Below are 15,239 nucleotides of genomic sequence, written 5' to 3'. Positions count from 1 at the left end.
AACAAACAGTGTGGGAAAGGAATTGTCTGGCCATCCAGCACCATTGCCGGCATGAATCAGCAATCAAGGTGGTAAAAATTGTCATCTGGGAGGGCTCATGTTCTGTTTTTGAGTGTTCAGAGACAAGGTGGTGGTAGATTTCCTGTTTGTGCCCAGCATCTGCTAAGAACATAAGAACAGCCCTGCTGGATCAGGCCCAAGAAGGCCCATCTCGTCCAGCATCCTGTTTCGCACAGTGGCCCACCAGATGCCGCCGGAAGCCACAGGCAGGAGTTGAAGGCATGCCCTCGCTCCTGCAGTCACTCCCCTGCAACTGGGAGCCTGAGGCATCCTTCCTCTGAGGCTGGTGGTGGCCTGTAGCCCTCCAACTAGTAGCCAATGATAGACCTCACCTCCACGAAGTTATCCAAACCCCTCTTAAAGGCATCCAGGTTGTTGGCTGTCACCACATCTTGTGGCAGAAAATTCCACAAGTTGCTTATGTATTGTGTGTAAAAGTACTTCAGTTGGTCCTAAATTTCCTGGCAATCAATTTCATGGGATGACCCCTGGTTCTAGTGTTATGTGAGAGGGAGAAGAATTTATCTCTATCCGCTTTCTCCACACCATGCATGATTTTATAGACTTCTATCATGTCTCCCTGCAGTACTCAGTGGTATACTGCTTCTGAATATGGAAGTTACACTTAGCTGTCATGCCTAATTGCCGTTGATAGACCAGGATGTTTTACACATGGGGCTTCTGCCCCAGATCTCCTTCGGGAGAGAGTGCGTGCATTCACACACCAGCCAAATGTACCCCGAACTCTCAACGAGATCCTTGGATCTACTCCACACAAAAGTCGGGCTTTGTCGTGTGAGTTCTAGCTTATCTCGAGGTATTTCTGGCTTCTTAAAATGCTGGTTTTAAGCTACTTTTTCTGAAAATGCCAGAGCAAACAGAGAGAGGTGCTCAGGTCGAATCATTAGCATGATAAGAGGCATAGTCTCTTCAGAAATGCAGATCTATCTCTGCAGGGAACTCTCTCTCCACCCCCACCCCATTGGCTAGGATGGAAAACACTGACGCCTGTCATGTGTACTTGCAAAAATGAAAGCCGAGCGCAGAGGGGAGGGGCTGCTTCCCTCAATGCTGCGAGTGTGATTCAATGTGGCTCTGCTCAACCCATCTTTCACCCATCTTATGTCTCTGTGTCTCCCTCCCTCCCTCCCTGATGCAGAGTGTCTCCCTCCCTCCCTGATGCAGAGCGGGTCTAGCGACTGGTCGCTTCTGGGCCGAGTAGGAATTTTTTGCTCCCACTGATTGGCCTTTGCTGGGGTTTTTTTCGCCTACTCCGTTCTGTACTCAGTTGTTAGTTAGCTTAGGTTGGCCACGTGGCAGTGACAGTGCGGGCTAAGGGGTAAGTGGTTTGTTGGAGTGTGGTGAGCACCTTTGGATATTGTAAGGCGGAATGGTTAATCACTCTTGACCCCGAAGCCTGAAGCCAAGTGTGAATAATCTCCAGGAGTCTTTTTTTTTTTAAACCCCTCTTAGCATCCTGCATTTTAGCCACACCCCAAAGTAGACAACAGGAACTCTTCATTTGGCCCAGTTTAACTCTCATCCCAGGATTCCATAGGCAGGGCCAGATTAATCATGGTTTAAGTGCTCTGTAGAATTGAGCCCAGCTAAACTAGATAGGACCCTTGCTGTGGTATAATTATCTGGAGAGTCACCCTGTGAGAAGTGCGATCGTCTTGCTTCCTGGACATGGTGTAGCTTTAAAACTCCCTGTAGCTCATGGACCATTCGCTCCTCGTAAAGCAGGGAAGCAGTGAGCATGTTCCAAGGTAACTGAGATTGAATGGCAGCAGCTTAAGCAGCATAATGGGAAGAACCTCACTTCCCACCACTGCAGAAAAGCTGTGGCACTAAGGCAGGCTGGAGTGGGCAGGAGAAAGAGATGCACAGCTGCCTGAGGTGTGTGTGTGTGTGTGTGTTTGTGTGTTCATGCCAGCAGACACAAAACTGGGGCCCTCTGAACGTGGCTCCCCACAGCCCCCTCCCATGTCCCTCCGTCTAACTCTGTCCCGGGAAGAATCTGGGGAAATGGCTTTCCCAACCATGACCTGCACGTGGGAGCCAATGAGGACAGTGCCAGACCTTGGAGCCAACCTGTCTTGTGCTCCAGAAGAGACGTTACCAAATATGGGGAAAGCACAAGGAACAAACACCCCCTCCCCAAAGGAGAGGGACTTGACTGAGGCCGAGCCGGCTGCAGTCCGGGGGATGGCGATGCCGGGGAACTGGAGAATCCCTTTCCCAAGGAGGAGCCTCCCCTGAGGCCTCCCTCAAAGGCAGCTGCAGCGAGGTGGTCTGGATGCCCATGTGTGCGGCCCGCTGCCACCGCCTTGGCAATGTGCTGCTCCGGATCAGCGCTGCCCAGAGGAGCCCCTGGCACAATGGGAGCGGAGCTATAAATAGACCCATCCAAAGGTTAAAAATAGCCAGCCTGACTAGGCACGCACTTTGCACAGCAACGGCAAGACACAGCAGAGATGGGGGTGGCGGGGGTGGGGAGAGAAGTGTGTGTGGGCATCAAGGTGTGTGTGGGCATCAGGAAACAGAGGCTCTCCTCCGCTCTGGATTCTCCTGCTTTAAGGAATGGCTGCTGGGTTTGGGATTCGGCTGCTCTGCAGTCTTATGGAAACTTCAAACTGGCTGGATGGGCAGCCAGGCTCCCATCCCAGTCTGGGAAGCCAATCCTTGCATGGAAAGAAGATCCGTGCTAATTTTTCCCATGTGTTCCAGTTTCTCAATCTTGGGAGCCTCAGCAAAGCCTTCATCCCTACCCCCTGCCATATGACTGGATCAGCAGCACTTTTAACGAGGGAGGGGTGAGGAGGAAACGCAGGTCGGGGGAGAATATCTCAGTGCCCTCTTTTGCCTCTGGGCCCCAACCTCTCTGCAAGACCTGCCGGAGGAATCGTGGCTGGGGATTGTGTAACTTCATGGCTCCACCTGCTGGTAAAGAAGTGCCAAGCAGTTCTTTTACCAGCAGAGAACCCTTTGCTTCTTTCTGGTGGCTTCAGAAACACAGATTTAGGGCCTGCTAGGTGACAAATTTAGGTGACAACCATCCTACTCCAAGCATTCAGCCATTTAAAGCAGCCACACATACCATGACAATATAGAACAATTGCTGTTACCGTGTCTTGCTTTATCTCCTGGGCGTTTTCCAGATTGTGAGCTTTGCGCCGGTACAAGCATTGCAAGGTGCAATGGTTTCAAAACGCGAGTAAAAGGTTGTTCAATGCTTTGTGATAGGCTGGTGGCTGTTCATACTGCTGTCCATTGCAACGTGGTTTCCAGGCAGGTGTGTGTGTCCATATTCTCCTTGAACCACATTATCTGCCCCCTTCTTCCGCTCAATCTTTTGGCCAAAGGGGGTTGCAGAGGGGACGGGGGTGATGTGACGAGCTTAAAAATTAAAAAAAAATTCTGGGCGGCCTTGCGCAAAGCCATCAGGAGGGGAAAGCGCCGGTCCAAAACAAAATTTTAAATGGCAGCATTGCAACCTTGTGCAAGCGCTCCAGCAAAACAACACAAACAATGGGGGAGAGGGCCCCTAGATAAACATCAGGGGAGCTGGGGGTCGGGTGGAGTTGTAACAGGAGGGTGGCTGCGGGGGAGTCGAGGCAGCTGTCCCTCTTGCTTTGCCCCCCAAAGGCAGTGAGCAAAGCAAGCCCAGGCGGAGCCTCTCAGAGCCCCCTTGCCAAGAGCTGCTGACTGACCCACTCCCTGAGCCCTGGGAGGCAGGAAGGGGGAATGCTCCAGAGGGCAGCAAGGAGTAGTGGCTGCCCGGCCACCCGCTGCTCCCCCTTTACACTATGAAAAATAAATTGGGGGGGGGGAGAGGAGAGAGAGAAATAAAAGATAAAAGATACAAATAAAACCGAAGCGAGAAGGGGCAATATGGACAGATTGCCTCCCGTCGCTGAATGAACTGTCCACACCACACCACGTACACCGCAGAAACATCGTTGCAACCCTCCTACGACGGAAAAATGCTGCTACTTTCCTGCAAGGCAGATGCAACGTTGTACCGCGGCAGCGCAGCAATAAAACCCGAAATAGGGCATCCGAACTAGGGACGACACCTTACTGACAGTGATGCCGGAACATAGGCGGTACGGAAACACACTTAGCGGACGCATTGCAAAGCTGTCGCAGCGCCCTGCAAATGCACAGCCCTATAGGTCCCAGATCTATGGGCACATGATGCAACCATCTTGCTGAACCTAAGGGGCAAGGGTGTAGCTATAGCAGAAGGGGGGGTGAGATGCCCCTGGGCCCCAAAGGTAGGGTGCACTGGCTGGCCAGCAATGTGCTCTTTGCTCTCCTGCCTCTCCCAGAAAGCAGATGGGAGGGCGGGGGTTCAACTTCAAATCTTGTCCCAGGGCCCACTCCAACTTGCTACATCCGTCCTAAGGAGGTCCAGATCTGGATGGTCTGTGCGTGGATACCTGAGAACCCTGTGTGTGCTGCCTTGAATTATATGATGGGTGAAAGGCAAGATATAAATTTAACGTTATTTGCATATAGCACTGCCCTAGGCATCAGCCATCACCTAATAAGGAAGGCAGATCAGAGGGCAGCTCTTTCCCCAAGATGCAGCGTGAATGCATGGCTCTTACCCTGGTATTAGCTGTGTTCTCCAGATGTGGTGATGGGAAGAGAGATTGAGCGCCAGGTTCCATGCTCTGATCCACTGTGAGAAGGAAGAGGAAGGCTTTATAAGTGAGCGGATGGGGTGGGACTCTAGAGCTCTGGGACTTATTCTCAGGAGCAGGGGTGGCAGGGAGCCAGGGCAGCTGGCTCTGGCCCCAAATACTCCACGCCCCAAGAGAGTCCCGTTCACTGGCACTCAGAAAAGAAACAAGCCCAAGTTCCTCATGGCCAGGAGGCTTCTGGGAAAGTATGTGAGCCCAAAGTCCCTTCTCTGTACTAGAAAATAACTCTGGTTCCATTTGTGCATACCTTAAAAATGCCTGGTTGTGCCTGCACGGCTTGCTCACCTAACTGCAAAGAGGGCAGCAGGAGAAGCCTCTGGCCCTAGCTTGGGAGCTGCGTATGCTCCCCATTGGCAACCATCTATGCGGGGAAAGCAAGGCCAGAGGCTCCTTCTGTCATAGTCTGCTAAGCAGCAGCTGGGTCGGAGGGGCTTCCCTCGCCCCTCATTCAGCAGGCGGAGTGCAGCTGCTGGGTAGGAGGGTGCCCTCCAACCCAGCGGCTGCTTAGCAGACTATGAGGCTCTACACACGATCCATGTGTAGAGCCTAACCGGGCTCTGCAGGGAGAGTGGGATTAGCCCGCTCTCCCCACAGATGAGCAGGGAGCTCGCCCTGGGCGGCTGGATCTGCCCCTCACACGACTACTGGTTCTGTCATGGAGCCAGTAAGGGCGCCAGGGATCGGGGGCCTCCTGGCCCCCTGGCAGTCCCTGAATGTCCCACAGGAGTGCACAGGGCATTCTCGGGAGCCTCCTGGTCGGGGAGTCTCCTCGTGAGTCGCCGTGGTGTGGTGCCACACCATGGTGACTCCTGATCGCCCAAATGAGGTTAGTTAGAGGGGTTAGTGGAATGCTCGTTCCGCTAACCTCGTTTAAGGGAGGGGGAATTAAGCGGGCTAACCGCCGGGAGGAGAAGAAACCTCTGGCCATGCTTTCCCCTCACAGATGATCACAAACGAGGAGTGCGCCTAGTTCCCACCTAGGGTTGGAAGCTTCTCCTAGCCTATTCATGGTCGGTTGTGGGAACAAGACTCCCCCCCCATCACACACACACACACACACACAACCTCACACACACACCAGTAATCAACCAGGTCTGTCCTTAGGGCAGGGCGTCCCAGCCTCCGCTCATTTAACCCACATTAAAATTAACCGGAAGGGGGCCCCACACTGGCTGGTTTGCCTCAGGCCCTGCCCCCTGCCAAGGCTCTCTAAGGACAGCCCTGAGAATCCCAATACCAAATAAATCACTGCACAAAACTGGGCCATTGAGTTTCTTTCAAGTCCCCTCCCCGCAATCCCCGAGTCTTTGTGTGGAGAATAAAATTTAGTCATCTGTTTTATGATGAGAGTTAGAGTGCTTTGCTTTTTCATTCATGCTCTGAAAAGCACAGAAATTGTAAGTTAAGGTGCTCATCTTAACTTCTCTGCCATATCAGCTGTACAGTCCTGTATAATATTCTGGCTTTACAAATTAGGCTCATGCACCCACACACTGCCTTGGTCTTTCAGTTCAACATTGGGCTGAGGAGGGATGTGTCCAGGCAGAAATCCAACAGCTGCAGCTCCCCAAAACATTTTTCTAGAGATGCCACTCATAAGTTTGTGCCTGCTGCATCTCTACAAGGCACAGTGCTCCCCCAAAACGTTATCTATATAGTAAATGTCCAGCCAGAAATTCACAATCCTGAATTTCAGAATTGTGATGATGCATGTGATGCATCTAATTGTGATGCATCTAATTGTTCAGTGTGATGCATCTAATTGCTGATGTATCCACAGCATCCCAGAAATGAGCTGCTAAGTGAATAGGCCATCAATACTTTATACTAGATCTGCATTCTCTTAGCATCAAGCTGGAGTCCTCAAATAACTTGCACGGGATTCAATAAGCAGTTTCAGTCCTGGAAAGTTGACAGCCATTCGTCACACTTCAGCCAAAACTAGTAACAGCAGCTGGAAGAACTGCAGGCAGCTGGACCAAAACTTTGATTCCTCCCAAGCATTTAAGAGGAACTTTTTTCAAAGTGATATATCAATAGCATGTCTGCAAACAGAAAAGCCTGCATAGTCACAATTTATTTTGCCAGCTGATCTGTGGAGCTAAATGAGACAGGAATGACATAGTTTTTGCTTAAGAAGAAAGCAAATTGAGGTGGCATTTCTGACTCAAAATGGAAGAATAGAAGAAAATATTGAGAAACAAGGGCAGCTCATCCATCCAGAGCAAAACCAAATAAAGAAGGGCACATAATTCACAAACATGTTCATCTTCACACTAACTAAATATTTTGTTTGGGTTTGGGGGGATAAAATATTAGATAACCCAGCAATGCTCTCCATCTCCTTGTTCTGAACTGGCATGAAGTGGAATACAGTTAAAACAATGTGCACAAAGTCAGGAGGAGTTTCAACTTGACAATATCTCTCTCCTCCTCCATTCAAACTGAGGGCCAAGCAAGCCCTTGCATTTCCAGAAGCCTGAAGGGAGTGGAGAGAAAGGCTTCGAGGGGGAATTATTTGTAAAAATGCTACATGCCTTGAATTTCTGCCTGGAATTTACTATAGTAGCTAGCATTTGGGGAAATAAACTGTGCCTTGTAGATGCATCAGGCAGAAACCCATCAGGTATAGCTGTAGAGATACACATCCCTACAGATGTGTGGCTGGACTGGAGAGCCAGAGTGCCCAGGGGAGTAGTTGAGGCTGTTATTTTTCCTGCAGCTGCATCCAAGAATGGACAATGTGCAAGAAAAACAAGAACAGAGCCGAAAACCATGGCTACCCTCCTGGGCAGCTTAACCAGTGGGGGAGTGGGGACCATGGGGAAAATTTGGCTTGGAGCCCAGAGGCAGGTGGAGGGATATGGCTAGGAAGGGATGGTCTTCATGACTGCAGGCATGCAGGGAAAACACAAGAATGGAGACAGGTCAACAATGGACTTTGCCAGGCAGCTCATTATGATCTGTGCTAATGAGTCAGTTATCTAGGAAGTCTAAGATTACAGGTTCTATGGCTGAGCTGTGCCATTTTCACTTTGGACTTTTTAAAAAAACCAAACAAACAAGAGGGGGAAAGCCAGAAAAAGACACCTTTTATTGAAAAAAAATTTTTCAATGGTATTTTAAAAAGCTGCCTTTTAAGGGTCACCCAGCCAGCTGAGGCAACGGCTGAAGAGAGGCACATGGAAGTGGCCGACGAGGTGGCAGTGGTCATCAGTGGAAGGGGAAGCAGTATGCGGGGGCTTTTCTGGGCGGTTCATGGTTGCTGGCAGCAGCAGCTGATAATCTAGGAAACCCAAGGTTGCAGATTCCAGCCTGGGGGTGGGAAACAGCTGTGCCTTTAAATAATCATAATGTAAAAAGCAGAGTGGTCCATAGGCATCAGCAGTATCAGGCCTCCCTGGGTGTCTCATGGCGGCTGGCAACTGCAAGTTAGACATCTGGGAATCCCATCGTGATGGGTAACTCCAGTACCTTAAAAACAAGGGTGGGCGGAGGGGGGGGAGAGAGTGGTTCAAGGCTTGCATAGGCAGAAGCAATGTCAGCCCCAGATGTCCATATTGCAGTTGCCAGCCATCACTAACTGCCCAGGAAGATCTGACATTGCTATTGGTGGCTAGCAACAGCCACCAATAGCACTGAAGGACCAGGTTCACAGCTTGGGGGTGCTTATTGATCCGGCACTGTTGCTAAAGGCTCAAGTGTCCTCTGTGGCTTGGAGCGCCTTTTATCAGCTTCGGCTGATATGCCAACTAGGTCATTACCTGGATAGAGATAGCTTGGCCACAGTTACTCATGCTCTGGTAACCTCTCACTTAGATTACTGCAATGCATTGTATGTGGGGCTGCCTTTGAAAACGGTCCGGAAACTGCAGCTGGTACAAAACAGAGCTGCAAGATTATTAACTGGGGCTGGATGTTTTGGTCATATTACAGCAGTGCTTCGTCAGCTACACTGGCTCCCAGTCCATGCCAGAAAAGGCACCTTTACTGGCAACTAAGAGCCATTGATGGCACCGGCCCCCATTCCTTCTTGTGCAGCCCCTGGCTGCCATCTTGACTAAATTACTCAATGGAAGTCCCATTGAAATGAATCGGAGGAATTAGTCATAAGTTGAGTAATTTACTTGGGATGTTCTGCTGTCCTCATCCATATAGGACAACCCTACAGAGAAAACAAGAGCCTGGCTGGATCATGCCCAAGGCCTATCTAGTGTAGCCTCCTGTTTCTCACAGTGGCCCACCAGATGCTTTGGGGAAGCCCATGACTCGGAGCTGAAAGCCTGGCCCCCTCTTATACTATCGCTCCATTGCAACTGGTATTTGGAGGTATCCTGCCTCTGTATCTGGAGGTAGCCTATAGCCATCAAGGCTAATAACCACTGATAGCATCTGCCTAAGTCCCTTTTAAAGCCATCCAAGCTGGTGATGGCCACCGCACCCTGTGGCAGAGAATTCCATAGATTAATTATGCACTGTGTGAAGAAGTAAGTGCTTCCTTTGGTCCACCCTAAATTTCCTGGGAGAAAAAAAGAGAAAGAGGACCCATACAGCTTTTAAAGTACCAGGCTGCTGGCTGGGACTGGAAGTAGACCATGGGTCTGATAAGTTTGAAGTGTACCACAATAATGTACTTACCCTCAATGTGATAACTGAAGAACAGCCCTGCTGGATCAAGGCCCAAGGCCTATCTGGTTCAGCCTCCTGTTTCACTCCGTGGCCCACCAGATGCCTCTGGGAAGACCACAATCAAGAGGTGAGGCCAGGCCCTCACCTTCTTCATTCTCACAGGTTTTGCCTTTTCCAACTAGTTCACCGTCATTGAAGAGGCACCTCAGGAGGTCTCTACCTGAGCTACCTGGTAGCAGCTTCTGGTGGATGCTCTGACTAGAGGAAGGCTTTGCCTACTGGTGACACTGGCCACCTTATCTGCTTCTGTCCATCTCTAGTATATCCTTTGACCTGCTTGTTGCTAGGCAACTCTTGTTATCTCCACTTCTTTTGTTACAGCACTCAACAAAGCTGGGGTCTGGGGTTGCTGCTTACATTAGCAGGCCACTGGAAGCCCCCACCCCCACCCCCAGCGAAATCTTGCCTCCTGTGGAGTGGCCAGCTGCTTCCCCTGCCAGCCTAGGACAATGTGGCAATTGAACTTGAGTGGCACCATGTTGGGTGTTTAGGTGCTGCTGGCCTACTCATCCTTCACTCAGAATGGCTCTCCAGGAAAACTAGCTGCTGACCAGACAAATTAATGAAGGATCTTTAACGGCAGATATCTTTAACAGCAGGAAATGCAATCTCCATCTCTGCCGTAGGATGTGGTGATGGCCACCAGCTTGCATGGTTTTAAAAGGTGCTTAAATAAATTCATGGAGCACAGGTGTATCACTGGCTACTAGTCTTGATGGCTATAGGCTACCTCCAGATTCAGAGGCAGGCCTCTGAATACCAGTTGCAGGGGAGCAAGAGCAGGAGAGAGGGCATGCATTCAGCTGCTACTTCCCAGAGGCCTGTGATGGGACACTGTGAGAAACAGGATGCTGGACTAGATATGTCTTGGGCCTGATCCAGCAAGGCTCTTCTTACATGCTTATCTATGGAGGCAGCCTCTGGAAAAAGGCCTTTGTGAGTTTACAGCGTTATTTCGTTGCTGAGCATCAGAAACAGAGGAATGAGCTAGGAAGGGCCTTGGTCCAATCTTGCAACACAGGCATTCCGATCTATGTAGAACCAGTCAAATCCTGCACTGAACATAAAGAGTAGAACAGGAGACACAAGATGCAATTAACAGATACATCTCAACTGCATGACCTGACCTTGGCCATTTTCCAAGTTGGAAATCCATCTGGATGCCATCTCTTGCTCTGTCTATGCAGCCCTGGCTTTAACATAAACCCCTCGGCGAATGAAATACACTTACGATGCATTGGACAAGATTAAAAGGAATCCGAGCTGGTCATGTTAAACACCCCCCCACAATTCCTTGCCATGAACTTTCAAACACCGAGCTAAAAATACGTACAATATGTACACATTGGCTTATCTTGCATAAACGTTCTCAATCTAGGGGCAGGAGTTATGGGTAAGGATAGCAAGAGGGGCAGGAGAAGCAGCCCTGAGGAGGGGTGTGAAGAGTCTGTAGTTAGGCCTAGCATGGAAAACACCATCTTCTAATTCTTGCGCTAAATCAGTTTCCAGACATTGGTACTCTACTTCTGCATTAACTTAAATCAATGAAAAACGTCACATCTGTATTGTTTGCACAGCCACTGCAGACGGGACTAAGCAACTGCTGTTTCTCTTTGCTTTGCCTACAGATGGCTGCTGTGTTGGCGCTTAATCCCACATTCCTTAGTGCCAAGTATGTCAAACACAGAATGCTGCCTTTCAGGACAGAACCACACATTATGAGGGAAGCCGAGGGCTTCCAACTCAGGGTCAGCCTAACTAGCAGTGGCTTGTCCTAATGAACCGGGGTGGGGGGTGCCTAAGGAGGCAGCAGAGGGTGCTCCTCACTCTCCCACACTGCTTGCAGGCGGCTAGAGCTGTACAGTTCATGCAGCGCTACCTGATGAATAGCCAGCCTGCAGGCAGCACGGGAGAGGAGCAACCTGAGCTGCCTCCTTTGGTGCCCCCAGCCACTACTGGCCTAAAGAGACAAATCGAGGAGGGGTGCATTTGTAGAAAAGAGGATAAATACATGTGAGACACAGATGTCTAACTCTTCCCCATGTCTGTGAATATCCTTTCAGGTTGTTTTTCAGCCAGCCAGGTTTCCAGACCAGAAAACAAACCAGATGGAGAGGTTAAGCATATCCTTCTTTCGCCAATTCTCTTCTGCATTCATATTCTCTTTGTAAAAAAACAGATTTGGGAGGAGCCTGGGTTGCCAAGGTAGTTCTAGACTCAAAATAAATTTTCCCAGATAGCTCTAGGATTTGGGGGTCCCCAGACAATGACCCATCCCCCTTTATTCATTTGAAGGGCAAAGGCATGAGCCAAGAAAGCACCTCAAGTCTTCCGTGGTGCATTTGCTTCATTTGGTCCCACCTCACTTAGTCTTCAGTTCTCCCCACCGTCTCATTTTTACAAAATGAGAGAACTCCGTGCTCATAGCTTGGTGTGCCTCTTACAGGCCTCCAGGCCTCAACAAGCGCCTGACCCTGTGAACCACTAGTACGAGATACACGGAGGCCAGAAGTAGTAGTACTCCTCCAGAACCACCTGCACTTTGTTGGGTACTGTTTCCCAAGCTACGGCAAGGTAAAAATCACCAAATGGCTGCAGTTCAGCCATGAACCTTACATAGGTCAGTATAATGTCCATCCAATAGTAAGCTAGCAACAGACCTAGTGAGGACTTGCAGATGCTGCTTTGAAATATCGTCATCATGAGGGCTAGAAACAAGTTTGACTTTTTAGAAGCAGACATGTTCAGGAATCCCATTTGTACCCAATGAGTTCTGCATGCTAAGAAAATGAACAGCCATGGGCTTCAAACGACTAAAGCCGCAGTCAGATGTGATGCCATCATTTATAGCATATAACAGAGATTCCCAGATGTTGTTGACTACAACTCACATCATCCCCAGCCAAAGGCCATTGCAGCTGGGGGTGATGGGTGTTGTAGGAAACAACATCTGGGAATCCCCATGACAGGGAATACTGCCCTACACCGATGTTTGCCCCCTTGCTCACCAGAAGCACAGCATTTGTCTCTTCTAACAAATTTTGTTCTTGTGAAGAGCAGCAGAGGTGGCAGTATTTCAAACTGCATAATTGCAAGGCTTCCTGGTAGCTTTTGTACACGGTACATGGTTACTGCAAGCTCTTGCTCCAAGAGATCTCGCTACGAGGGGAGGGCTCAACTGCCACTCAGGTCCCCCGTATGGGCCGCATCCCTCAAAGGTCTGGTCTAGCGGGAGTCCAGTTGTCCACTGCCTCTGCTTTCCTCTTCGGTCATCTCTTTCTGTCCCCTAAATGCCCACCACTCAACCCCAGGCTCTTGAGAGACCTTGTCTTGTTCTGGGGCTTGCAAGGGCTTCCCTGCCCCGTTTCCCTGGCAACAGGCTATGCAAGGTCCTAGAGATGTGGTCACATTGGTGTGCAATTCATTGGTGTCAAGTCAGAAGTGGGCTGTGTAGAGCCGTTAGGGTGATCCTTTCCAGTTGCAGGGAGTGGGGAAGGCCCCAAGGGGTCGGCTCCTGACAGTTATAATGTCCAGTTAGGGCTTAGATTTTGTGCTTATTTTAGATACCCCAACCGAATGTACCCCACACTGCACTTGACCATCACAACTCCAAAGAGCGTGTTCTGCTTCTGAAACGTTTCATGTGGCAGCCAACCATTCTCACAAGTGCCAACTATTTCTCTTTTTCCTCAACAACAAAAATGCTTTGATCTGAGCTGTGTTTGGGTCTGTCATTTTAAAGGCGTTTCCCCACCCCACAACCCGCTTCCTCCTGCAAGGGACATGTAGCCCAATCTCATGCGTGTTCCCTCCCCACTCCCCCCAATGGAACTTACTTTCTACGTGTGTGTCCATGGGATTGCAGCCTGAGGCACATTTTCATTTGACAAAAATGGGAAAGTTGTTAGACACCTGGTGGGTGGAGAAAATCTGCAGCAGGGAAGTTCAAGATGTACAATTATTTAAAGTGGTGAAAATGTATCCCCCCTGCCCCGAGGACTTCATCAACTTAACCAAATTCCTTATACACTGTTCTAGAGCTTTTAGACCCTCTTATTCTGGATACCCTATACCTTTACATTATTATAGTCTAATAGATCTGTGTCCTCTTCAATTCCATACACCTCTTACTGTGCAATCAAGCAAACTGGAGGCCTGCCGTCAGGTTGAAAAGTGAGAGACAGAGCTTTTAAATAAAAATAAAGTAAGAATTCTAAGCTGAGTGGAATTAAGAGAGTGGTATGACTGCAGGAAACTAGTGATTAACTGCAATGAGCTAAAAGAATCTCTGTCTAAAAACTGGCTTGTATGTAGCCACTTGCCTGGTCAATCACATTAAGATTCACCTCAAGGTGATCAAGGAGGGAAATGTTTGTAAATGGGGAAAAATGTTTCTTCTTTTATTAAAAGGACACCAATATATCAGAAATATGAGGAGAGGTGAGACACAAGGCCCCCTCCAGCAGACCAGTCCTGTGTCTCCTTCCCTTGTAGAATTACCTCCATCAGTGGCCATCCTGCTTGTTCATCATCGAGGGAAGAACTGATATCTCACCCTGTTTTTCCTCTTCCCTCCCCAACACCTTTTGTATCATGTCTATTGTACCATACGGCATAGCTGTAAATTGTCTTGAACACATTGGTGAAAATGTGATGTATATAAACATAGTTAATTAAATCATTCAATAAGTTTTAGCAGGCAGGGTAGTACAAATTGTGGTGGGCTAATTACTCTTGCAAACCTTTTTGAAAGTTGGGATGGAGAACGAGAGCTGGTCTTGTGGTAGCAGGTTAGCGAGTGCAAAGTGATGCACACTGGGGCAAAAAATCCCAACTTCACATATATGCTGATGGGTGACTGACCAGGAGAGAGATCTTGGGGTCGTAGTGGACAGCTCATTGAAAGTGTCGACTCAATGTGCGGCAGCTGTGAAAAAGGCCAATTCCATGCTTGGAATCATTAGGAAGGGGACTGAAAATAAGACTGCTAATATCATAATGCCATTATACAAATCTATGGTGCAGCCACATTTGGAGTACTGCGTACAGTTCTGATCACCTTACCTCAAAAGGGACGATATAGAACTGGAGAAGGTGCAACCAAGATGATCAGGGGCCTGGAGCACCTTGCTTTCAAGGCAAGGCCACAACACCTGGTGCTTTTCTGTTTAGAAAAAAAGATGACTGAGGCAAGACATGATGGAGGTCAATTAAATTATGCATGGAGTGAAGAGGGACATTTTTATCCTCTTATAACACTAGAATCAGTGGTCATCCCATAAAATTGACTACCAAGAAATTGAGGACCAACAAAAAGGAAGTACTTTTTCACACAATGCATAATTAACCTATGGAATTTTCTGCCACAAGATGTGGCGAGAGCCACCAGCCTGGATGGCTTTAAGAAGGGCTTAGACTTGTCCTCCATGAATTTATCTATCAATGGCTACTAACTGAGGGCTATAGGCCACCTCCAGCCTAAGAGGCAGGATGCCTCTAAATTACCAGTTGCATGGCAGCAAAAGCAGGAGAAGGCATGCCCACAGCTCTTCCCTGTGGGCTTCCGAGAAGCTTCTGGTGGGCCACTGTGTGAAACCTGATGCTGAATTAGATGGGCCTTGGGCCTGATCCAGCAGGGCTGTTCTTATGAATTGTCCCATTTGATAAGCAGGATCCACCTTGATTTGCATTTGGATGAGTGACTATATGTGGGCGCTGTCTGCTATAAGATATTCCCCTTAGAGAATGGGGCCACAGCTCACTGGTGGAACATCTACT

General features: G+C 49.1%; 1 protein-coding gene and 1 long non-coding RNA gene across 3 annotated transcripts in view; one reads left to right on the top strand and one right to left on the bottom strand.

Moving 5' to 3' along the window:
• ARHGEF25 (Rho guanine nucleotide exchange factor 25) overlaps positions 1–12,602 on the bottom strand; it is a 114,288-nt gene extending 101,686 nt beyond the window's left edge. The window contains exons 1-2 of one of the 2 annotated variants that reach the window (XM_053292205.1): positions 12,470–12,602; positions 4,677–4,750 (exon numbers count right to left, since the gene is read on the bottom strand). In XM_053292205.1, coding sequence (XP_053148180.1) covers positions 4,677–4,750; positions 12,470–12,587 — 192 coding nt within the window. In that variant the 5' untranslated portion in view covers positions 12,588–12,602. Of the gene's footprint in view, positions 1–4,676; positions 4,751–9,410; positions 9,700–12,469 lie in introns of those variants that run through there. The other variant, XM_053292210.1, reaches the window with a different exon arrangement.
• Positions 1–15,239, top strand: part of LOC128343327 (uncharacterized) — a 28,946-nt gene that overhangs the window by 7,522 nt on the left and 6,185 nt on the right. The window lies entirely within an intron of this gene.

The sequence above is a fragment of the Hemicordylus capensis genome, chromosome 2 (genome assembly GCF_027244095.1).
Source record: "Hemicordylus capensis ecotype Gifberg chromosome 2, rHemCap1.1.pri, whole genome shotgun sequence".
In the NCBI taxonomy this organism is placed as follows: domain Eukaryota; kingdom Metazoa; phylum Chordata; class Lepidosauria; order Squamata; family Cordylidae; genus Hemicordylus; species Hemicordylus capensis.
Note: the sequence above shows the minus strand (reverse complement) of the source record. Positions and strands in the feature narration are given on the sequence as shown.